Source organism: Capra hircus, chromosome 7 (assembly GCF_001704415.2).
Source record: "Capra hircus breed San Clemente chromosome 7, ASM170441v1, whole genome shotgun sequence".
In the NCBI taxonomy this organism is placed as follows: Eukaryota; Metazoa; Chordata; class Mammalia; order Artiodactyla; family Bovidae; genus Capra; species Capra hircus.
In genome coordinates, this window is record NC_030814.1 from 104,736,607 (window position 1) to 104,760,172 (window position 23,566).

At 57.2% G+C, this 23,566-nt stretch overlaps 3 protein-coding genes across 6 annotated transcripts in view; all 3 read right to left on the reverse strand.

Annotated features, from left to right (window-relative positions):
- HAPLN4 (hyaluronan and proteoglycan link protein 4) lies at positions 511 to 7,225 on the reverse strand. The gene is made up of 5 exons (XM_018051485.1): positions 7,103 to 7,225; positions 5,989 to 6,106; positions 5,325 to 5,687; positions 3,418 to 3,750; positions 511 to 3,037 (listed from the first exon to the last, which is right to left on the reverse strand). The coding sequence occupies exons 1-5, from the start codon at positions 7,103 to 7,105 to the stop codon at positions 2,646 to 2,648; spliced, it is 1,209 nt and encodes a 402-aa protein (XP_017906974.1). The 5' UTR covers positions 7,106 to 7,225; the 3' UTR covers positions 511 to 2,645.
- Positions 10,389 to 17,176, reverse strand: TM6SF2 (transmembrane 6 superfamily member 2). Of its 4 annotated transcripts, none has more exons than XM_018051488.1 (10): positions 16,984 to 17,176; positions 15,184 to 15,287; positions 14,676 to 14,773; positions 14,503 to 14,606; positions 14,035 to 14,117; positions 13,276 to 13,400; positions 12,992 to 13,093; positions 12,583 to 12,675; positions 11,811 to 11,930; positions 10,389 to 10,888 (listed from the first exon to the last, which is right to left on the reverse strand). In XM_018051488.1, the coding sequence occupies exons 1-10, from the start codon at positions 17,076 to 17,078 to the stop codon at positions 10,682 to 10,684; spliced, it is 1,131 nt and encodes a 376-aa protein (XP_017906977.1). In that variant the 5' UTR covers positions 17,079 to 17,176; the 3' UTR covers positions 10,389 to 10,681. The 4 variants fall into 4 exon arrangements, with proteins under 4 accessions (XP_017906977.1, XP_017906976.1, XP_005682142.2 ...); XM_018051487.1 differs by having other exon boundaries at positions 11,811 to 11,945; XM_005682085.3 differs by lacking the exon at positions 16,984 to 17,176 and having other exon boundaries at positions 15,184 to 15,524.
- SUGP1 (SURP and G-patch domain containing 1) overlaps positions 19,962 to 23,566 on the reverse strand; it is a 33,015-nt gene continuing 29,410 nt past the window's right edge. The window contains exons 10-14 of the mRNA XM_018051489.1: positions 22,763 to 22,940; positions 21,788 to 21,894; positions 20,884 to 21,029; positions 20,448 to 20,577; positions 19,962 to 20,159 (exon numbers count right to left, since the gene is read on the reverse strand). Of these exons, the coding sequence (XP_017906978.1) occupies positions 20,133 to 20,159; positions 20,448 to 20,577; positions 20,884 to 21,029; positions 21,788 to 21,894; positions 22,763 to 22,940 (588 nt within the window). The 3' untranslated portion in view covers positions 19,962 to 20,132. The remainder of the gene's footprint in view (positions 20,160 to 20,447; positions 20,578 to 20,883; positions 21,030 to 21,787; positions 21,895 to 22,762; positions 22,941 to 23,566) is intronic.

Genomic DNA, 23,566 nt, shown 5'->3' on the forward strand with positions numbered 1-23,566 from the left:
CCATCTGATATTGAAGCACCAGCAGTTAAATCAACCATCCACTTCTCCAGCCATATCGGACATTTACACTTCTTTTTTCTCTTCTCCTTTCTTTGTATCCCAGAAACTTTTCACTACTTCTTAGACCACACTCCCCTGACCCCGACCTTCACCCCACCCCATGGAAAATACGCAACTTCTCTGCCTTCCTGATGCAGGAAGTCAACATCCAGTTTCACACACTTTGTTTCCAAGGGACTGAGAGGAACGTTGGGTTGGTTAGTGACCCAATTAGGACAGGGCTGAGAAGGGCCAGACCCATGGGAGGTGGCTCAAGGGAGAGAGGAACATGATGGGGGAAGGGAGAGGAAAGAGGTTGGGGAGAGGGAATGAATGGTCCTGAGGAATGAGAGAAGTTTCCCAACCAAATAATCACCGAGCCCCCCTGCTGCCCCAGCTGAAAAACATTTTGTCTACCAATGTGCATGTTTGAAGTAACTACCCACCAACTGCCTCATTTTCTCACTCATCAAAAAAAAAGATTTATTGAGCCCCCACTGTAACACTTTGCAGTCACTGGGACCTTCAGAGCAGCCCTGGTACAGAGGAGGAAACAAGATCAGGGGTTTCATCACTTGGTCACAGAGGCAGAATTCAAACTCAGGCACACCTGGTCTCCAAACCCACAGATGAGTTTCCTGGAGATGGATGTGACAATAGGAGGGCTCCAGGAAGGACCCCAGTGCTACTCCAGGCAAGACTACGAAACTGGGGTCTCCAACAGCTGGGGTGGCCTTGTTCATGGACATTCTCCCTGAGCCAGCTATTAACACTGGGGAGTTTGACTGGGTCCTGACTTGTTAACACAAATCGCCCCTTAGAACCTGGAGTTCAGAGTGGATTTTGAGGTTTACAGACAATTCCACCTCTCTCGGATCTCTAAGAAGGGAAATGTAGGGGTAGGGAGGGTAGAAAAGGAGAGAGGACCTCAGGGAGAATGGGGATGTGGTCTCAGAGAGGAAAAGAGGAGCCTCGCACTTGCATAGCACAAAGGGTTGGGGCACACCAGGGTCTCATTTGCTCATCTGGGTGTTGCAAGGTTTTCTCATACACAGCTGTTGTCTGGGATGGAGTTAGCGTGCAAACGAAGGGTATCCAGCAGCTCCAGAAGTTCGCCTGGAGCTGGGCCCATCTGGTGAAGGGGCAGCCGTTAAGCCCTATGGAGCAAGTTCGGCCCATGGTAAGAAGTTCCTGAGGACTGGGAAGTCAGTTGTCATGGAGATGACGCTGGCAGCCTCTATGGTGACAATGTGGAGGGGCGGGCCCTACCTACAAGAGAAAGCCTAAGGGGACAGGTGTTCTGTTATTTCAGATACCGGAGTTTAGTCTCCATGGCAACAGCTGCTGGGTCCAAGCCGCTTGGGGGCGGAGCTTGGAGAGGAGCAGGGAGCTGGGGCGCCCGCGAAAGGGAGCAGCCTGTTTCCATGGTGAGAGCTGGAGAACCGAGCCGTTGGGTCACTCTCAGGACAGTTAGAGGAGAGGGTGGTCTCCTTGGCTGTTGGTCAGGGTGAGGACAGTGGGAGTGAAGCTGTAGGTCCCTGGGGTGAGGCGGGTAAGATGGGAAACGTGTGGTATCCATGGTTACAGCTGGAGGAGGGAGGCCCTAACTCCATGGGTGTGACTGGTGAAGGAAGGGCTGTGTGACTCTAGGTGACAGTGGAAGCTGGGCTGGTCGCCTTGGTAACAATGGGAAGTGGGGCAATTTGTCTCCAGAGCACATGACATGGATTTTATGGGTCCCTGGGCCCGGGAGATGGTCTCTGAAAGCCAGGAAAGGGGCCATCAGGTAAAGGCAGGCTTGTTCCCTCAGAGAGAATCTGAGGGATGCGCCGCAGGCGCCCGTCACGCGAGCCAGCTGGGGCGTGTATTAACAGTATTAACAGTGACAGACAAGGGTGGTGTCTCCTGAGACTGAAGGGGTGGGACTGTTCTCCACAGTGACCTGGAGACATGACCTGTTATTCTGGAAACTCGGGGGGACTCGTGGGAGAAAGGGAGAGAATGGGAGTAACCAACCTCCAGGTTACCCTAGGGAAGAGGACAGGTGCCCACAGTGTCCATGTGACCATGGGCGTGTGGTCAGCTGACGAACTCAGAGGCTTCTGGTTTTTCTACAGATGGTGGGTAGGAGGGCTCAGGGTCCAGGTGGCCTTAGGGACCAGTCTACAGTCTCCGGGCAGATGCATAAGACGTGTGGCCAGTCTCCAGATAATCCCGGGGGTCCAGCCTCCAGGCGACCATGGGGTAAGTTTGGGAAGATTTCCGGAGACGTGTCCAGTGTTCAGCAGACCTCAGAGTCTGTTGGGCTCCAGGGATTCTCAGAGGGTGTGCCTCATCTCCGGGGAAAGTTGGGAGAGGAGGCCCAATCCACCGTTTAGAAAAGGTAGGGCTCGGTCGATCTCCAGGGGACTCCAAGGGACTTGGCTCTGAGAACTGGCCAGACTCTGGGGGCCTCAGAGGGCGTGGCCAGGGGTTAAGGACCGCAGGAAGTCTGGTCACCTTGCAGGGCACCGCAAAGAGCGTGGCCAGTCTCCAGGTGTGCGGTCAGTCCACGCCGCAGGGCACTCGGCCAGCCGCCAAGCGCCCCCGCGGCGCACGGCCCAGGCCTAGACGCGCAGCGGGGTCCACGCGGCGGGGTCTCGCGCGCCTCCGGCCCACCCGCCGCCTCCAGCCCAGCCCCAGCCCCAGCCGCCAGGGGCGGGGTCCGGCGCGCCAGGCGCTCGGTAGCAGTAGACGCCGAAGAGGCGGCGCGAGGCGTCGGGAAAGCCGAGGCTGCGTACACCCGGCCGGCGGCCGCCGCAGCGCGCGCGCGGATTCACGATTGGGTAGCGTGCGCTCCCGTCCGCCAGCCAGCCTGCGGTGCAGCGGTCCAGCAGCTGCAGCTTCCACGCGGCGAAGAGCTGCCCCACCTTGGCTACGGCGGCGCCGCGCGCTGCGCAGGCGCGCGCCGCTCCGGAGAAAGGCACCGGCCGCAGTGGCTTCAGGAAGAACACGCGCCCTGCAGAGGGGTGGGTAGGAGTGATTAGGGTGCTCTTGGGGCTGGGCCTCCTCGGATTTCAGGACTCCCTCTCGCCTGCCGCCCAGGAAACAGCCTCAGGATTCAGAAACTCCACCCGCTCCCCTGCAGCCCGGGACCACGGCCTCGGCTAGAGCAGTGCTGGTGTCAGGCTTTGTTTGATTGCCGCGCCTTGGCTATACTAGGGACCTCCGGGTCCGGACACCTGAGGATAGGTGTGGAGAGGAAAGGCGAGGAGAGAACGCTGGGCACAGTGGGAAAGAATCTCGAGACGGGCCTGGGGATGGGAGGGTCTCATGGGTGGGGCGGGGCCCGGGCCAGCGGTGAGCAGGACCTTCCTCCCAGGGGTGGGGCCTACGCACCCGGGAGGTTGGACGTGAAGCAGAAGGCATCGTAACGTTCTTCTGCGTTGTGGCGGTAGCCGTAGTTGCGCACACCTCCTGAGGCTCCGCCGCCAGCCCCGGCGCTCCCGGCCCCGCCCAGGCCGCCGCAGGGCTCCCGGGGCTGGCTCACCGGGTACTGCACCGAGCCGTCGCGCAGCCAGCCCGCGTTGCACCAGTCCAGACCGTCGCGCCAGGCCGCGTGCAGCTGCTCAGCCGACGCCAAGATGCCGTCCTGCTCAGCGCACGCGCGTTGAGCCTCGGCGAAGGTTAGCTTGTAGCGGCCTCCACGAGGGTGGTAAGGGAAGACTACACCTGAGAGGGTACACAAGGGTCAGCTCGGACCCCCCCCCCCCCCCCCCCGCCAACTCGCATCCACCTACCTGACATCAGGGGTGTCACCTTACAGTCCATCCCTCACTCTGGCTTCAGACCTGACCAGCCTTTCCCCAGCTCATATCCCTCATACTTCCTTTGCCTTAAACTTGGGATTCACTTGACTCTCCTCTTTGACACACTTAATCGTGTCCACCTCCTTTCCACCCCTGGAGACCTTTGTTTGTGTTCTTTCCATCTTTCCACTGGTAGAACTCCTATTCATCCTTAAAAACCCAGCTCCCACATCCCTGCTTTCTTTAGTTCTATGTGCTTCTGACATTCTTCCAGCATTGGGACCTGCCTTCTGGTCAAGTTCTGAGCCCACCGAGCTGACTCCCCCACGCTAGGAGCCCATGAATATTTGATCCTAGACAAAGAGCTCTTTGGTCTCCAGGATTACCCAGCACATTTCCCATTGGTTTCCCATCTACCTTCTGTTCGTGAACCCCTCCCTCATCAGAATCACAGTCAACTCAGCTCACTAGCATTCTGTGTGTCTGTGTTTAGGGGGAGGACTTTGTGGGTGCAGAGGCATCTCTCAGCAGTTGCAGGAAGGATCAAACAGGAACCAGAGAGAAGAGCTGAAGCCTGAGACTGGAGTTTGAGTCTTGGCTCTGGCACTCACTGGCACGTGTCCTGGTCAAGACTCTAACCTCTCTGAGCCAGTTGCCCATCTGCTAGTTAATAGCGTCTTACTCAGGCGTTTTGGGAAAATTACATGAGAGACTCCAGAGAGCTCTTCAACCAAGCTCCTGGCACATAGAAAACACCCAATAAAGGAGAGCTGCTTTTGTTATTGTTGTTATTCGCTCTTGTTGGGAAGTTCAGCAAGTGAGGGCTAAGAAATCTCTCCTAGAGCGTTCTAAGGTGGAGTGAAGAAAGCAACTAAATGGAAGGGAATTCTTCGAATAGAAACGCCACCTCTCAGCTCCACGGTCAGCCAATCAGAGCAACCCATCTCCCAGGCACAGTGATTGGCTCGTGGATAGGCACATGACTCAAGCTGGGCCAATGAGGGACAACTCTGGGACTCTAGGTAAAACTTGAAGGAAATTGATTGCCAAGCTGGGAGGGTGGAAGCCTGGCGCTACTTTTTGTTTCCAACGCGGGAAACTTGTCCAAGGAAAGCCCACCCAGGGAAGCAGAGCTGAGGGAAGGATTCCTGAAATGGTCTGAGTGCCTAGAGCTCCCTGTTCCTGAATTCTACTGCAGGGTTTCCCAACATCTTCGCTATTGACGTTTTGGATTGGATGATTCTTTGCTTGGGCGAATTGCCTGTGTTTTGTGGGATGTTTCACAGCATTCCTGGCCTCTCCCCACTATACACCGCCATAACCTGCTTCTAGACGTTGCTGATATCCCTGAGGAGCAAAATCACCCCAAATCAGAACCATTATCCTACCCCACTGAGCTGCTAAATCCCTTCAGGCCAACTTGACTTGGTTTCTGTCCTTGCAATATCCTCTCTCCTCCCTTAGAAACGCGACTCGTCCTGCCCACAGTCTGGTCACCTTCCAGGTCCAGCTTGACCATGCCCGTGTCATCCTCCAGCTCGTTAGTGACCTCGCACTCATAGCGCCCGTAGTCCTGTAGGGTGACGTTTCGGAGAACCAGGGAGGCATCCCCGGGCCCATCGCCCTGCAGCTCAGCCCGCCCGCGGTAGCTGCCAAACGCTCGGTGCTGGGGGCCCAACGCCACGAAGACATCGGCAAAGGCCAGCGGGTCCACCACCTTGGTCCACTTGAGGCGGACGCCGTCGTGGCCATGGGTGGCTGCCTCGTAGTGGTAGCGGCAGGGCAAGACGATGGTGCCACCCCGGTGGCTGACCACCTGTCCCGGCGCTGTCTGCACCACCACCGAGCCCGATTCCCCCTCTGTGGACGACCAAAGAGGGTTAAGAAGCCCTAGGGGCGGGGCAGGAGCACCTGGGGAGCGGGGCCCGGGGAAGGGGGTGTAGGAAGAAAAGTTGGGTGAGAGTCAGGAAATCAGGAATGTAAAGGGGCTCCAGGAGGAAATTAGGGAGCGGGCGGGGACTCAGAGCGGGAGGAGCTGGGTGGGGACTGTGGCCATCAGGACGGCCCAGCGCCCTCCCTCCTTCCCTCTCCGAGCACTCGGGCGATCCTATTTGCCCACGGCCTCTGCGGGGCAAGATCCGCTTCTACGTCCCTGACTCACCCAGCACGTGCACGACCTTCTTCCGGCCGCGCTGCGCCTCCGCCGCGGCGGTGAGCAGCAGGACTCCCCACGCAGCTGCCCAAAGCGCGCCGGGACCCAGGGCCGCCCGAGCACACACCTGGGGACACCCAGCGCTCAGTCCAGCCTCCTGACTCTGCCCTTTCAGAAGACTAGCCCCCTGCCCCCTGGCCTTCCTTTCTCGCAGCGAGGACTTCTTACATGCCCAGGTCCCCAACCAGCCAGGGTCCCAAGGAGAAGGCTAGCGGACTCTCCCCCCACCCCACTCTCCTGGGACCTCACGACCCTTGCATTTGCGCAAAGCTCACGCCCCTGGACTCACTCTCCCTTAGTTCTGCGTAGGCAACCCGCCTGCCCCCGCGAACCCCAACACCGGAGACCCTGAGCCCCGCCCCCTTCTCTCTCTCTCCGGCCCAGGCCAGAGATTGGGGAGGAGGGAGGAGGGGCAGAGGAGCTGGAGCAGCGGCAGCGGCAAGGTTATCTGTACGCCAGGAGACTGCAGCAAACCCGGGCAGATGGGGGTGGGGGGCGAGGGGGTGGTAGAAGCGGAGACAGCAAGAGACGCAGAAAGAAGGCGAGAACAGGAGACGAGACTGAGACACAGAGAAAAGCAGGGAGAGGTGGGGACAGAAGGGCAGAGACAGGGAAGAGGGGGGAAAGATGGAGAAGCAGAGTCACAAAGGGGGCGAGAGAGGAAAGAGAGTGCCAGAGGGAGACACAGAGCAGGGCAAGGAAAGGCGGAGAGGGACAGAGACAGAGGAGAGACAGAGAATACTGAGAGAGAAAAGAGAGAGAGCAAGAGGGAAAGAGGGAAGAGGGAGACACGGGTGCAGGGAGAGACACTGAGAGAGAGGGAGAGGAAAGGGACCGCGGTGGCCGGGGAGAAGGAAAGAGGAAAGTAGGGAGAGACCTAGAAGAACAAGAAAAGCAGAGGCGGAGATGGGAAGAGTGGGAGAGAAAGAGATACAAGAAGGTGAGAGAGAGAGGTGGGGGAGGCGAGGGGGGGAGAAGGGCTAAGGAGGGGAACACTGAAACATGTAGATTCAGAGACACAGAATCCCAGAGAAGGACCTGCCGAACCCACGGTCCCACTCACCATCCTGCCGGTGCGGCCCTCGCCCAACGGCCCCCAGGCGCTGGGACTGCGTTCCCCCGCACACCCGGGAAAGACTGGACAGATCCCAGCAGACAGCGCAATCCTGGCGTCTGCCTGCAAGGGGAGCAGGGAGGGAAGGAGGCAGGCGGACGGGGGGGGGGGGGGGCGTTAAAGGGGACATGGTAGCACCTGCTTTGGGGAGAGGTGGCGATGGGCACAGATGGAAGAAGGGTGCCCTGAACAGTGGGTACCAAGCCAGGTCCCAACCTGGGACTGACCTGGGTCAGAAGAGGAAAGTTTCTGGGTCTCAGTTCAACTACCTTTTAAATGGAGGGGGAGTGGTGCTCATGATGCCCCATGTGGGCAGAAGGGCTGAGTAACCTGGGAGAGGGCTTGCAGGTCTCAGTTTCCCCATCTGTCACTGTGTGTGTGCTAAGTCGCTCCAGTCATATCCGACTCTGTATGACCCCATGGACTATAGCCCGCCATCTATCCATGGGATTCTGTCCATGGATTCTCCAGGCAAGAATACTGGAGTGGGCAGCCATCAAAGGGTCCAGGGCTTCAGCAGCCAAAGATGCTCACTCTGGGATGGGGACCCCACAACAGTCACACACCCTGCGAGGGGACCTGCAGCAACGGCTCAAGTCTGACTCCTCCCCTCACTCGATGCCTCAGTTTCCACATCTAAGATATGGAGTTCTGGGTCTTTGGTGACGATCTAGTGGCTAGACATACTATCAGTTCAGTCACTCGGTCATGTCCAACTCTTTGTGACCCCATGGGCTGCAGCGTGCCAGGCTTCCCTGTCCATCACCAACTCCTGGAGCTTACTCAAACTCATGTCCATCGAGTCAGTGATGCCATCCAACTATCTCATCCTCTATTGTCCCCTTCTCTTCCTGCCTTCTATCTTTCCCAGCATCAGGCTCTTCTGCAATGAGCTCTTAGTACCAGGTAGCCAAAGTATTAGAGCTTCAGCTTCCAATGAATAGTCAGGACTGATTTCCTTTAGGATTGACTGGTTTCATCTCCTTGCAGTCCGAGGGACTCTCAAGAGTCTTCTCCAACACCACAGTTCAAAAGCATCAAATCTTTGGTGCTCAGCTTTCCTTATAGTTCAACTCTCGCATCCATACATGACCACTGGAAAAACCATAGCTTTGACTAGATGGACCTTTGTTGGCAAACTAATGTCTCTGCTTTTTAATATGCTGTCTAGATTGGTCATAGCTTTTCTTGCAAGGAGCAAGTGTCTTTTAACTTCATGGTGGCAGTCACCATCTGCAGTGATCTTGGAGCCCAAGAAAATAAAGTCTCTCACTCTTTCCATTGTTTCCCTATCATTTGCCATGAAGTGATGGGACCGGAGGCCATGATCTACGTTTTCTGAATGTTGAGTTTTAAGCCAACTTTTCACTCTCCTCTTTCACTTTCATGAAGAGGCTCTTAGTTCCTCTTCACTTTCTGCCATAAGAACGGTGTCATCTGCATATCTGAGGTTATTGATATTTCTCCCAGGAATCTTGAGTCCAGCTTGTGCTTCATCCAGCCCAGCGTTTCTCATGATGTGCTCTGCATATAAGTTAAATAAGCAGGGTGACAATCTACAGCCTTGATGTACTTCTTTCCCGATTTGGAACCAGTCTGTTGTTCCATGTCCAGTTCTAACTGTTGCTTCTTGACCTTCATACAGATTTCTCAGGAGGCAGGTCAGGTGGTCTGGTATTCCCATCTCTTGAAGAATTTTCCACAGTTTGTTGTGATCCACACAGTCAAAGGCTTTGGCATAGTCAATAAAGCAGAAGTAGATGCTTTTCTGGAACTCTCTTGCTTTTTTGATGATCTAATGGATGGCACTTTGATCTCTGGTTCCTCTGCCTTTTCTAAATTCAGCTTGCATATCTGGAAGTTCACCATTCACATACTGTTGAAGCCTGGCTTGGAGGATTTTGAGCATTACTTTACTAGTGTGTGAGATGAGTGCAATTGTGTGGTAGTTTGCGCATTCTTTGGCATTGCCTTTCTTTGGGATTGGAATGAAAACTGACCTTTTCCAATCCTGTGGCTACTGCTGAGTTTTCCAAATTTGCTGGCATATTGAGTGCAGCACTTTTACAGCATCATCTTCCAGGATTTGAAATAGCTCAACTGGAATGCCATTACCTCCACTAGCTTTGTTTGTAGTGATGCTTACTAAAGCCCATTTGCCTTCACATTCCAGGATGTCTGGCTCTAGGCGAGTGGTCACACCATCATGATTATCTCAGTCATGAAGCTCTGTTTTGTACAGTTCTTCTGTGTATTCTCGCCACCTCTTCTTAATAGCTTCTGCTTCTGTTAGGTCCATACCATTTCTGTCCTTTATTGTGCCCATCTTTGCATGAAATGTTCCCTTGGTATCTCTTATTTTCATGAAGAGATCTCTAGTCATACTATAGATGCCCAGTAAGTATTGGTAGGGGTAGGGAGATCAGTCCCCTAACCCCCAGTGCTCTGGGCAGGAGTTATCCCTGAACCTGCAACTTCACTGAAGTTAAAAAATCAAATCAGGAGAGGGGACTTCCCTGGTGGTTCAGTGGCTAAGATTGTATGTTCCCAATGCAGGAGGCCTGGATTTGATCCCTGGTCAGGGGACTAGATCCCACATGCCACATCTAAGAGTTCCTGCGCTGTAACTAAAGATCCTGCATGCCGCAACTAAGAACTGTGGCAGTTAAATAAATAAAAATAAATATTAAAAAAATTTAAAGCCAGAGGACAAGGAGCCCTTCCCCCAACTTCTTGGCTGCCCCCCAATTTCAGTTTCTCCCAAATATGAGCCAGTCAGACAGCAGACACAGGGCTCTGTGGTTGACTGAGCCAGGACTCTATGCCTAACACAGCTGCATTAAGGAGGCATGACCTTGGACCAGGCTCTTCACCTCTTGCAGACTCAGTTTTCCCATCTGGAATATGAGGTGAGATCCAGCATGTAGTGTGAGGTTGGTCATTGGCCTGGTATACAGTAGGTGATTAATAACTGTGTCACACTGTCAGTTATTATCATTTCTTGGTGGAGCTTAGAGTTTGGACTCTTCTCTCCTGATTGTGACCTCAGACGAGTCTCCAGTCCTCTAGGAGCCTTGTTGTTCCCCATCTGGAAGATGGAGCTGTGCATACCAACCAGAGGCCAACTTCTCTTGTCCAGCACCTTAGCTCCTGTGAGTTAAGCTGGCAGTGATGAGTGGGCCCTGGTGGGTTCTGAGAAGAGAGTCCCTTGCCCCATGAAACATTCAGAGCAACATTTTATGCATCAGAAGGACTTTTACTAAAAGGATCCATTGCGGGGAATAATGGATAGGGAAGGTGCCCATGTGGAGTTTGGGTGAGGTGACAGCTGAGCATGCCTGCGGCCCTTGCTGCTGGAACACCTGGGCCTTGGGCACCCCCATCCCACCCACTGGCCTGAAGTCACCATAGCCAGAACTGAAGGCACCCAGAAACACACCTCCTGTCTCTAAAAGAGCCCAACCCACCCTTCCAAGGACAGGGCTGGCTGGGCATGTAAACTGAGTCTTGGGGGGTCCCACAGCCCCCTCAGTGCTGCTTCTCATGGTGGGCTGGGGGCCCAGGAGGTGGGCGTAGGAAGAAGGCAGGGCGCCACAGGCAGCGGAAGGCCAGCAAGTGGGGGCCCAGCGCATACAGTAGGTTACACACGAAGAAGCTGGCCCAGGCATCCTCAGGCACACGGTAGGTGAAGGGCGTGCGCAGGTGCATGGAGGCCCCCATGTGTGAGAACTGTGCCTGGCGGCCAGAAAGGGAGGATGGATGTCACAGACCAGAGGACGAGTTCCAGCATCGCCAGCATCCCACCATGGGGAACCCAAAAGTTCTTCATCCTTATCTCTCTGGTCCTGCCGACCCACCTGTCTCTTCAGTCCCTATGTCTCTAAACATCCCTGCGCCCCACATGTCCTGTCTATTCTTACCCATTTATCTGTGAGCCTCTGCCCAGCTGCCTAACCAGAACCATCTAAGCTCTGTCTGCTGGACCCTTCACCCCATCTCTCTGACCTGAGTCTGGCCCCTCCTCCTGGTCTTCCCCACCCTAGGCAGCCTTGACGCAAATCCTCTCAATTCTACCTGTAATAGATAAAATAATAATACATCTAATCAAGGTCCTCCTGACCCCACTGCCCTGGCCAGGGTCCAGCCTTTATCACTTCCCATCAGAAACCCAGAAACATGCCCCCAGCTCTGAACCCTCCACTGCTCAGACACCTTCTATGGCTCCCCATTGTTCTCAGCACAAGCTCCCAAGCCCAGATTTCAAAGCCCTTAGCATCTTGCTATCAATTTATCTCGCCGCTGCCTTTACTCACGTTATGGCGTGCATTTCTTTGTGCTGTTCCCATTCCTGGAATGCTTTTCCCTGCCTAAAGAATTCATACCCATACATCGAAACCCATGCCCCCTCTTTTAAGAACTCTGCCCCTCTGGAATCCCTCTCAGCCTCTGTACCCACTCTGTTCAGTTCTGACCTCATGGGATGGGGTATCTGTGTCTGGCCCATTTTTCTTTCCAACACTAGGAAATCCTGGGAGGCTGTCAAGGGCCTGGCATCACCCAAGGTGAGCACAAAGGCAATTGATGAGCAGCCCAGAGACTTTCTTTCCTAAGCACCGGCCCAACACACCCCAACCCACCCCACCCCACCCCACCTCACCTGGCCAATGGCTCCAGCAAATACCAAGGCCCAGTCAGGCAGCCAGGAGCATCCAGGAAAGATGAGGGCATAGATGGCCAGGCCATAGAAAGGCAGCACATAAAACATATTCACCAGCATCTGGGGGGCGCACAACTGATGGAATGAGTAGCTGCTCAGTTAGGTCTCCTGATGCCCCTCAGGTGGTGGCCCCCAGGAGGATCTGGCCAGCCTCAGACTCCGCCAAGATAGGGGTTCACTGTATATCCCACCCTTGTGGAAATGACTCCTTTCTTTCCCTCGGGTTTCTCATGCACTGAGCCCACCCACCTCCCTCTATATGTAGCATGTGACCCTGGCCTGATCAATCAGAACGTCCCAGCCCCCTGGCCATAATAATCAGCTATGAGCATGTGACTTAAACTCGGCCAATCAGAGCCTACTCAAGACTTACACGTAAGCACTGAGAACTTCAGGGCTCAGTCTCCTCTGAGGGGGCTAAATAGGGAGAATGGGAGCCTGGAGACACCCAAGGCTGTCTCTGATATACCACAAGGGCACCACCTGGGGGTGGAACACATGCAAAGAAAGCAGAGCCCGGAGATAGAGTAGCTTTGAGCTCCTGGATCCAGCCGTACCTGAAGACCCCCTCTGTACGTTTTTGGCAGGACAATAAATTCCATTTGAGCTTCAGCCAGTTTGACTTGTGTTGTTTTGGCACCTTCATCAAAGGGGCCAGCAGATCCCTAACCACAGCAGGGCCGTGGCCCCCTCCTCCCACCTGCCCTCTCACCTGCACCTTTGGATAAGTCACGGGGTCTCTCAGGTATGGTTCATACTGATAGATGTAGACAAAGCAGGCATCCATGGGGCAGTCCAGCACCACCTAGGGCCCGCAGACAAACCGACAGCCTCAAACATCCCTCCCATAGGGATATTCCCCCACTCTCCTGGGAGGGTCCCACACCCCCTGCTCTGGCCTGCCCCAGCCTTGGTTTTCTCCTCTGAGAATCCACAGGTACTTGAGCTGGGGAGAAGGCTACAGGGAATGGGACTTTGTGATGGAACACTCAGATTAGACTCAGTAAACTTCCCTGGATGATGAGGTGGGACAGCAGTGGCCTTTTTCTGCACTGGAGAAAGAAGTTAAAGAAGGGAGGGGAGGGGACTGCAGGCAAGTAGGCTGGCCAGTGCAGACTCACCAGGCCCCGAAAGAGGGTGAAGAATGCAGCAAAGATGAGGTAGATGATGAGGGCCAGGTCAACTGGGCGCCGCAGAAGGCCCTTTCTTTGGTCCTCCTCCACCTGCCCCATGAGAAATAGCATGAGAAGTCTGGTATCCAACAGGCACTCAGTGAAGGCTCGTCCCTTCTTCCCTAATCACCAAGGAGATCTTTCCAAGCAGATAATGTCTTTGGCGAGAAGCAACCCAAATAGGGAACATTCAGGCATTTGGGACAAGGCTGACCTGGGGGCAAGGGACTCACCATGTTGGGAGTGCAGCAGGTTGGCACCTGGGTCTGGTTGAAGACCCTCAAGCCAGCCCAGCATGGGACCAGCAAGAAAGGAATGGTGAGGAAAAATGTAGGCCTGATCTCTGAGCTGTATTTGCCTGCCATGGTAGGAGAGACAGGTGTCACGAAGCGAGGATCTCCCAGGCCTGGCTGGACCCTTTGGCAGGGCCACGTCAGAGCCCCTGGCTGGAAGCTGTTGAGTCACAAATGCCATCCTAGCTCAGCCCTAACACCTCTGACTCTCCAGCACTTGTAAGATGATGACCAGGCTCCTCAGCCTGGCCTTCCTCAATTTCCCTTCGGGACACAGGTCCTACACTTCACTTAACCCTGGAAACACCCTGGATATTCCTCTTTCACAGCCATCCCCACATCCCTGGCTGCCTTCTCTGCTCTGTCTCCCAAGACCTACCTACAAAGCTGTCAGTCTGCCCTCTGGATCCATTTTCAGATTCCCTTCTCATGTCAAGAGCATTCTGGGCTAAGTCCCTGGGGTCAGGGACCACTAGCTGGGGAAGAAGTGGAATGTGCTTCCATTCCTCCAAGAGGAAAATGGGAGAGATGTGGGGAAAGTCTGCCGACTTGAATGGAGAGGCATGCAGTTGGCGGGGGTTGGGGGCTGCCCTCTGCAGACACTGGAAAATGTATGGAGGACCCCGTGGGGCCCGACTTCCAGATGCGGGGCAGTGACCCAGCCCAGGGAGACAGGATTCCGCAGAGCCAAGTCCTTACCAAGGATGTTTCCTGGGAGGAACACTAGGATGCTCATGATGAAGGATCCCAGCCAGTAGAGTCCAAGGTTCCGGTAACTCTTCCTGGGTGGGAGATGGAGGAGTAACCTGTAGATACCTGTCCCCCAGTCTCAGAGGGTCAGGGTCCAGAGACCAGTCTGGGCTCCCCAGGTCTGGACCCCTTCAGTTTCACCCAAGACAGAAGGGACAACAGGGAGTTGAATGAGGGAATGAACAGTCAGACCCTATGTCCAAGGATAGCAGTGGCTGCCCAGGTACGGGGTGACACAAAGGAAGAGAATCCACCACCACAGACGCCTGTGACGTTCCCTGAATCCTTCTCCTAGCCACCCCTGTCTAAGCCCTAGAGGGACATCCTGATTCCCCTACACACACTTCTGGCTTCACCCTGGCCTGGGACCTCCCACCTAAGAACTCCGCCTCCTTCCCAGGGTCCCGCCTCGCGCACCTTTTACGGATGGCACCAGTCATGGCCAGGTAGAGGAGGTAGTGGACGATGCCATCCCAGTAGCAGATGAAAACTCCGTGTGCCGTGCGCAGGTACGGCTCACCCTGCAGGGGCAGGTGTGGGGCTCAGACAGGCAGTAGGACTGCGGGCATCCCAGACCGCTCCCGACATACCTCCTTGGTGTAGAACGCCATGAAACCCGCCATGTAGCCGTCTTCCTGGAGAGCAATAAGGAGGTCCACCACGGATGTGAAGGCGAAGACCGCGAAGACTACGGGGAGAGCCGGCGGGGCATCGGCAGTGCGGGGGCGGGGCAGAGATTAGGTGTGGGCGGGGCAGAGATTAGGTGTGGGCGGGGCCTGAGAGCTCTTGCTGGGGACTCAGTTTGCAAAACCGCTCCCAGGCCCAACCCCACAAATCACATGACCCACGACCCTTCCTCATAGGCAGGCACAGTCCTTGACTTAAAGGTGCCCACAGGTTGATGAGAAAGGCACCGTTCTGGCACTCAGGAGCCCCAAGTCAGAAGGGGGAGGCCCCCTGAGATTCCCCAGTCAACAGGGGGTCTCCAGTCTCTCTGAGGTTCTCCAGTCTGATGAAGGCCCTTCAAGGACTGCCAGTTTGATGCAGGAAGCCCCTGCCCAAACAGGTCTCTTCCCCAGGACCCTCCCACCAACTCACCAGCATACAGTGGGTCATAATAGACGTCACTTCGGGACAAGCTGTATATTGCCAAGGAGAGCAGACCCAAGATCAGGGTGCTCATCAACACCACCCCCAGGGGGCTGTGGAGATGAAAAACCAAGTCAGGGAGGCCAGGCCCATTTTGAGACCCTATTGCACCCTGGGGCAGAGCAGACACCAGGAAGCTCCAGGTGACCAGGCTGAAGCTCCTGTCCATCAAGGAAAGCCATTCCCTGAAACTCCCATTTCCCAGCACCAGGCTACAGTTTAGTTCAGTTGCTCAGTCATGTCTGACTGTTTGCGACCCCATGGACTGCAGCACACCGGGCTTCCCTGTCCGTCACCAACTCCCAGAGCTTGCTCAGACTCATGTCCATTGAGTCGGTGATGCCATCCAACCATCTCATCCTCATGCCCCACCCCCTAACTCCTTCCAAAAGTCTTTCCACTCGGCAAAGTCCTATTCATCCTTCGTGGCCCATCTACATTGCTCCTCTTCCAGGTACAGAGGGAATTTCTGTCAGCCCCTTCTGACGATGTGATTTATCCGGTCACCTGCTGACCGGTGTCAGCTTGCTTATTCATTCAACAATTCCAAGACCCTCTGTGGTCAGTTCCAGTGCTCACAACCACCAAAGGCTCTCTAGAGCTTAGCTCTGTACACCTCATTGTCTGAAGCTCCTGACTCCTCCCAGATAAAGTCCAAATGTTTCCATCACCCCCACCCCACCCCGCCCTGATCTGCTTCTATCAACCTGATAAGACACGCCAACCACCTGCAGAGATAATAGAAGCCAGGTCTCTGGGCAGCCCTTAAAACCTGGCAAATCAAGGAAGGCCCAGAGAGTGTGGGAGACATATCCAAGGTCACATGTTCTCCCCTTACACTCTCTCCAGATCCCGACCTTCCCCCGACCCCTTAGGATCCCCATTCTTGCCCCATCCAACCAACAATGACAATTATAGTAATTAGCTGAGACCACAACAGCGTTCTGGCACACAGTTCATAATCCTTGACTGTAGCTATGGAATGAGTCTAGGATTATGTTCATTACACAATGAAGAAACCAAGGCTCCTGGGGGCAACCTGGCTCACTTGGGTTCCAGGAGGGTGGAACCAGGAATTTGTACCCAAGGAGCCAACTCCGCAGTCAAGATTCCTTCTACCCCATTGTCTGTGTTGGCTTTGGGGGTATGAGGGATTGGTGGATGGCTGGTATTCAGTGGCTGGATCCGCAGGGTTGAGGCCTGGGGTTAGGTGATAGGGACAGGGGAGGTGGAGGCATGTAGGGGAAACTGAGGCTGTGTACAGGGTGGGCCAGCCAGCCCCTGAAGAGAAAGAAAGTGTCAGACAGGCGATGGAGAAACTGTCTGGTAGGGATAGCGCAGCAGAACTTGTGTGTGGCAAGAGCCGGGTCACTGGGGCCTTATCTGGGACAATACTTTGACCCTTGGCGACTTTGGAGTCTGTGCTGGGCACATCCCTGGGAAAACTCCAGAAACCTTCCAAAACCCTGCCTTGTTAGGGGTTCTGTTTCTCAAAGTCCCTCCCCCCAGGCCCCAAACGTCCCAGGAGCGCCCCCAGCTCCACCAGACTGCTCCAGCCGGCGGGAAGGGTGTTTCCGGTTGGAAGCGAGGGGTCTCCTGACCCAGCCCCCTTCTCCCCCAGGCCAGCGGCGCGGGGCCGCTCGGCTCAGGGGAGCCCGTGCATCCGCATGCCGCCCGCTTCGCACCCTCACACCCCAACCCGGCCCTGCCGCCCCAGAGGCCGCCTCGCCAGTCCCTTCCCGCACGCACTACGAGAGCACCGAGACGTAGTTGAGCGCGAAGGACAACGGGAGGGCGCCCAGCGACAGAAGTGCGATCTTGCCCGCCAGGGGCGGGATGTCCATAGCGGCGGCGCCGGGACCCCGGCTCGGTTCCTGCGTGGCTGCGCCTCTGGGCGCCGAGGTGCCAGGGACCCAGCCAGACTCGGCCCCGCCTGGCGCAAAGGTCGCCCCCTCCACCCCACACCCCCAACCCCCCACCGCTGTGATTGCCCCGCGAGCTCCCGGGGAGCCTCGGAGGCCCCTCCCTCTCCCAGCGGCCCCTCCCCTCCATTGATAGCCTCGCCGGACTGACTCGGGGCGGTCCCTAAGGGCAAAGCCTGCCGCCCAGCCAGTTTCGTTTTCTGCTAATGCTAATTAGAACACAATTCCTCAGGATGCTTCCATTTCTGCGTCCTGGAGGTCCTCAGCCAGCAACTTCCCTAGGATCCAGTGGGTACTGATTCTGCGTTTCTGCGCACTGACAAGAGAAACTTACCCGCCTGGGTGCAAAGTTCCCTTTAGTGCCCTGGGATTTGAGTTTTCATGCGATGGCCTCAAATTTAAACACGTGCCTAGGTGTGACGTTTTGACTGGGCCCCTGGGGGAGGGGGCGGGGGAGGGCATCTCAAGACAGACTGCCAGGGCCCAGGGTTGGTGACAGCTTGAAGGGCTCCGTGATTCTCTACTGTTTCTTCCTTCTATACTGAACACCTGCTAACGTGGGCGGGTCCGAAGGGGCGGCTAAGGATGGTGAGGAGTTTGACGATGGTGTTCCTGGCAGGAAGAATAGCTCAAGCTTTGGGCTGAGCAGCAGAAGGGAGACACTAGGGCTGAGGCGGGGGTGGAGGTTCATAGAGCAACGCGGGGTGGGCTTGGAGGGTTCTGGACTGCCGGGAGGAGGCTGGGCTCCATCATGGGGGAAATGCAAGCAACCCAGGGAGGGGTTGCAGGATGGAGGGAAAATTAGGAAGCAGCTGTCTATCAACCCCTCCAACTAGCCTCGGATTCTTGCCCATGTGGTGCTTGTGGCAGCAGGAAGTAGAGTAAGCAGTGCCCACTTGATTCTTGTCTGACAACCAAAGAAACCTAGATTCCTTTTTGGGGGGTGGGAAGGGGGGAGCTGCACCATTAGGGCTTTGGGACTTTAGTTACCTGACCAGCGACTGAACTTGGGGCACAGCTGTGAAAGTGCGTATCTTAACCGCTGGACCACCAGGGAATTCCCTGAGGTAAAATTCTAACCCTCACACCCCCTACTCCCTGCTCCTGGCCCAGCCAGGGCCCCATCTCCATGGGCCAGCTGGGTCCCTTCTCTGAGCCTGGGTGACAAGGTGATCTTTGGCCACTGACTCAAAACCTTCCTTCCTCAGGGGCCTGTTTCCCTTGATTTGAAGTTCAGGTTCCTCTGCGCTGACCTGAATCTCCAGCCTCCTTTCTTGACCTTTCTCAACTCTAGTGGTTTCAATTCCCTACATGCCCCCTCTCCTGTCTGCAAGATGGACCCTCTCCTATTTCCCCACCTCTTAAAGCAGGCTGCAGTGTCCTGTCCTCCAGGCAGCTCACCCGGTCCCTCCAGCCCCTATTACCTGTGGAGGGCCAGGGGTCTGGTCTTACACCCCGTACCTGGGAGATGCCTACACACCCACCCGGCATTTGGAGGCCTCCTCTTCCAACTCTCCCCATGGCTGGGGCTGAAGTCCATGGTCTGAGTCTGGTGATCCTTTTGGTCACTGAGCATTAAATGGAGGGGTGACCCTGGCCTGGAGAGCAAGGTGTTAGGGACCAAGCTCCAGGGTTCCCATGGCTGGAATCTGGCACCCAGAACTACTCCCTTCTGCTCAGGACTCTGGCTGCCAGGGCAGGCTGCATGTCACCCCCTTGCCTTGCCCCAGGAACAGCGTCCACGGAGGGGAGGCAGGGTAGTGCATGCCACTCCACCCAGGGAGCTACTGCTGAGATTCCCAGACTCGCTCACTGAGACATTCCCTGGACCACCTCCCCCACGGGTCCCGGCTCCTCTTCACAGCATTCATCAGCCCCAGATGGTGTTAGGGGTTCATGGCCACAGCCCCAGCAGAGTGTGGGTGCCCAGGGCAGACCCTGTCCATCTGGACCAGTCAGTGCTGTTTGCTGAACGGCTGCGTCAACTGCAGGCTGGCCCAGGAGCCTGCCGCCAGCTCGAGTCCTCAGACCCCTTGAGCTCACAGCGGCTGAGCAGGATCCACTGTATGGGGCAGGGGGGTGAGTTGTAGGGGCCCCCAGTGGCCCAGGCCTTGATATTCCAAGCAAGGCTCACAGATTTTTGGAGACCTTGCCCAAGTTGCTCACTCAAGATCCCCAGGTGATTTCTGCACAAACATGAGGCACCAGCTCTGGAGATGGGGTGAGCTCTCAGCACACACCGTGGTCTGGGCTGCCCACTAGCCTCCCCTCTTCCAGGAGGTGCGTGATGTCCCAGTCCAGTGTATCTGTCCGGGAAGCTGTCTCCCAGAGGCATGAGCCCCAGGGACTTGTATGCTCACCCTACTCCGAGGATGCAGGGCCGCCGGGATGGCTTGGGCTACAGCATCTCCAGCCAGGTCTGCTGTATGCGGCGTGGGCGGGAGGCCCTGTCAGTGCTACCTGTCGAGAGGTGAGGGGCACAGGTGTGCCCTGGGTCCACCTGCCTTGTGGGTCTGAGGGAGAACTGGGCCTGCCTGGGGAGCCCTCCTGAGCCTCCCTCTGTGGCGCAGTGCCAGGCTAGAAGGTCCCTTATGCCCTCAGCCTAGGTGCAGCCACGTCTCCTTCAGCTGCTGGCCGCCCCTCCAAAATTCCTCTCCTCAACTCCAACCCAGGCTGATGGGGGACCCCAGGGGCACACGAAGGTCCAGGTGATTTTCCAGGATTCTGTGGGCACTGGGCAGCCTTCACAGGTGCATCCTGTCCCCCCTGTCCACCATGGCCCTGCTGCTAAGGAACAGGAGGGGCTTCTGGTGATGACAAGACCAGGCTGCCACAGCAGGCAGGCTCTGGGGTTTTAATACACAGCACAACACTCGCAACAACGGGAAGGGTGGGCAGAAATGCAGGCTGGAACATTCCACAGTCCAGGGATGGTCAGTCTTTTGGAAAGTACACTTGTGCATTTCTCCAGAATACTCAGTAGTAAGGCCGTCTGGGGTTGTTCTGTGGGAAGCAAGAAAGATAAAACAGGAGGTGATTATGCTAACAGAAGACAGCAGTTCCTCCCATCCAGAACCTAGCAGGAGCAGCGAGCTCACATTCTCCAGGAGGGAGGGCAGCTTTGGGGAGGAGAGTCAGACTTGAACACAGGGGGAGAAGCGGGAGGTGGTTTTGCTGTGAGCCTAGCTGGACTGCGGAAGGAGACACACTTCTTTACCAGCACCACCACCCCTCCAGGGGAGGAACTGTGGTGACCCAGCAGAAACAAGATGGGGGCGGGGACACACGCACCAGGGGGTTGGGACGGAAGCGGTAGGCCAGCATCATCCTCTTGCGGAAAGCCTCGTATTCGTCATCTTCCTTGGAGAGCTCGGCTGGCCGGTCAATGCCAAAGCCAGCGCCATCTACCGTGGTGGTGCCCCTGCATTGGGGCAATGGGCGGGGTGAGCAGGGGAGCAGGATGGGGCCAACGGAAAAGGGGGTGAGGGACCTAAGCTTGCGGGCAGGGAGGCCTCACTTGCCCTGGATGGGCTCAGCAGCAGCACCCCAATGCAGCTCCCTGTGGGGGGTATGCCGGGCTGGGCAACACCTGTCTGGGACACAGCTGGCACTCTGAGAAGATAGAGAGCCCAAGGCAGTCCCACCACCAGAGTCTGTAGCCCTGACCTATGTCTCTGCGTGGGGATTTTCCTCTGCCCCTGGCCCCAGCACTGGAGGCCACACTCACTTGTTGACGGGGTTCTTGATGCCCTGTCCCTCCGAACCCAGGCCGTCCCCCTCCTTCCAGCCCATCTTCATCAGCATCTGGTAGCCGATGTTCTCGATCGTCAGCTTGAACTCCTTGTACTCTGAGTAGTCAGGCTCACGGCCTTCCTGCAGGGGAGGAGGCGGCCGTCATCCACCGGGGCTGTAGCCACTCCCAATCCCAGCTCTGGCCCAGGACCCCCCTCCACCCCATGGCCTCTGGGACCACCTGCCCCTCTGCCTCCCCACCACCACGTCAGACTCTTTGAGAAAAGATCAAGCTGCCTCCTGTCAGGGTCCCCAGGGCCAGAAGCAGTGCTGTGTTCCCTGGTGGCCAAGTCAAAAAAGGGCAAGATGACAGGTCACACAGGCCTTGACCACCATGAGAAAGATCCACGGTTCATCAGCAAAGACAAAGCTCATGTTCCAGGAGCTGTGTTACACAGAGCGCTAAAAAGAGGCCATGATCAATAAGGCGACCGCCTCACTGACAAGACGATGTGCTACAACGCAGTTTTGCAAAAACCCGCAAAAGCCGACGTGGAATGTTCTACATCAGCTCTCTCCTCTTGAGCACCAAGGCAGCACGGGAGGAATGTTTTCATTCTGGGGAGCCTAATACATGGGGGTGTCTGCCTGAGAAATGCCTTGCCTGTAATCTGCACTGAATTGGCTCCACTGGAAGCAGCATTTCCCTAAAGCCCTGGTAAGCGTTTCTAAAGCGGCAACTGAGCTGCTGTTCACTAACGTCCTACACAGATGGCCTCTGTCACAAGCAGACGCCACTCCTGGAAGAGGGCTCAACGTGCCCTGCGAGCCAGGGGGCCCGAGGGCACCGCAGGTGCCTGCCCCAGGAGGAGGCTGCAGTCCGGGCTCTTCCCAGTTACCTTCAGGGCCTTGAAGGTCTCCATGAACTTCTCCAGCTCGTCCGGTGGCAGGAAGTCCCCAATGAAGTGTTTGCCCCGGCCCATCTTTGTCAGCTGCTCTGCCCATTCTGCCCAGAGATGGGGTAAAGGTGAGAGGAGGAAGGAGCGGGTCATGGCCCCACAGTCCAAGTGTGAGTCTCAGGTGGAGTCTGGGGCCACGGGGGATGAATGAGGCAGCTGCTGAAACGCTGACATGAGCCCCTGCTCTCCCACGCAGCCCTCCTGGGTACTGCGTTCAAGCGCCAGGGGACACTCAGAGGACCACGCACTTATCACTGAAGAAACAGGCACAAGAGGCCAACTCTCTTGCCCCCGTCCTTACTGCCCCCGTCCTTACAGGCTGGGCAGGCGGCCCGAGGGCCCAGCGTGCCGCCTCCACGTGCCCCCTGGGCAGCTGAGTGGGCCCCCGGCGCCCGCAGCAGCGTGCCGCCTCCACGTGCCCCCTGGGCAGCTGAGTGGGCCCCTGGCGCCCGCAGCAGCGTGCCGCCTCCACGTGCCCCCTGGGCAGCTGAGTGGGCCCCCGGCGCCCGCAGCAGCGTGCCGCCTCCACGTGCCCGCTGGGCAGCTGAGTGGGCCCCCGGCGCCCGCAGCAGCGTGCCGCCTCCACGTGCCCGCTGGGCAGCTGAGTGGGCCCCCGGCGCCCGCAGCAGCGTGCCGCCTCCACGTGCCCCCTGGGCAGCTGAGTGGGCCCCCGGCGCCCGCAGCAGCGTGCCGCCTCCACGTGCCCTCTGGGCAGCTGAGTGGGCCCCCGGCGCCCGCAGCAGCGTGCCGCCTCCACGTGCCCCCTGGGCAGCTGAGTGGGCCCCCGGCGCCCGCAGCAGCGTGCCGCCTCCACGTGCCCGCTGGGCAGCTGAGTGGGCCCCCGGCGCCCGCAGCGCCCTGAAGGCAGGACTGCGCCCGGCGCCCGCCCCGCCCCGCCCCGGGCCCCCGGCCCACCTCGAGTCTTGTCCATCTCCATGCGCCGCAGCTGGTGCTCCCAGGTGCCCAGCTCGCTGTCCACCTCCTCGTCACTGTCGTAGCCGTGCTGGTGCTGCTGCAGCGCCTTCTCCCACAGCAGCTGCATGTCCTGCATGGCGCGCTTGTGCTGCATGATCATGTCGTACATCTGCTGCATCTGCGGGCAGCACACACCGGTGAGCGAGGCCCCGCCCCCGGCCCCGCCGCTTCCGCGCACGATGGGCGCTCCCTCCCCGCCCCTGGGGCAGGCACAGCAGCGGGCCCGGACGTGCCCTGGGTTTCCTGAACCTCTGTTTTGAGCAGGGAGGACCTCTCTCTAGTTTTTCCCAGAGGCTGGCCTAGAATCGGCAATATCCTGGGCACTATAACCATGGCCCGAGCAAGGTGACGTGGGCTTCTGAGCCCTGGGGGGATCGAGGGCAAGGTGATGCGGCTGCCAGCCTGGAGGTGGTGGCCTGGGCAAGCTGTGGTCTGTGTCCTGGCCACAGGACACCCGGTGAGCCAGCCTACCCCCCAACAGTGCCCAGCACCACCTGGGCAGCTGCCACACCATTCAGGGCACCCATACCAGCCAGGCTTATTCTGTATTGAGTGCCAGAGGGAACTGTAAGGAAAACTTAAATGGAGACCATCCAGTTGGGACCAGCCCAGGTGCAGTGGGGAGCAGCCATGAAGCATTTGGGGCAGAGGCTGTTCAGGCAGCATGAGAAGGCTGGGCTCTGGACACAACTGTGGGCTGGGGAGGGCCCTTGGGGGATGGCACACCATTGACAGGGGACCTAC

What these genes read in the sequence shown, in the direction of transcription:
- HAPLN4 (XM_018051485.1), bottom strand. An exon ending in GAAGGTCGTGCACGTGCTGG is followed by an intron (nt 5,688 to 5,988) that starts GTGAGTCAGGGA and finishes GGTCGTCCACAG; the next exon opens with AGGGGGAATCGGGCTCGGTG. An exon ending in GGTCAAGCTGGACCTGGAAG is followed by an intron (nt 3,751 to 5,324) that starts GTGACCAGACTG and finishes GTACCCTCTCAG; the next exon opens with GTGTAGTCTTCCCTTACCAC.
- TM6SF2 (XM_005682084.3), bottom strand. Translation starts at nt 15,403, where the DNA reads ATGGACAGGAGCTTCAGCCTGGTCACCTGGAGCTTCCTGGTGTCTGCT. An exon ending in ACTGGTGCCATCCGTAAAAG is followed by an intron (nt 14,118 to 14,502) that starts GTGCGCGAGGCG and finishes TCTCCCACCCAG; the next exon opens with GAAGAGTTACCGGAACCTTG. An exon ending in TTGCTGGAGCCATTGGCCAG is followed by an intron (nt 10,889 to 11,810) that starts GTGAGGTGGGGT and finishes TCTGGCCGCCAG; the next exon opens with GCACAGTTCTCACACATGGG.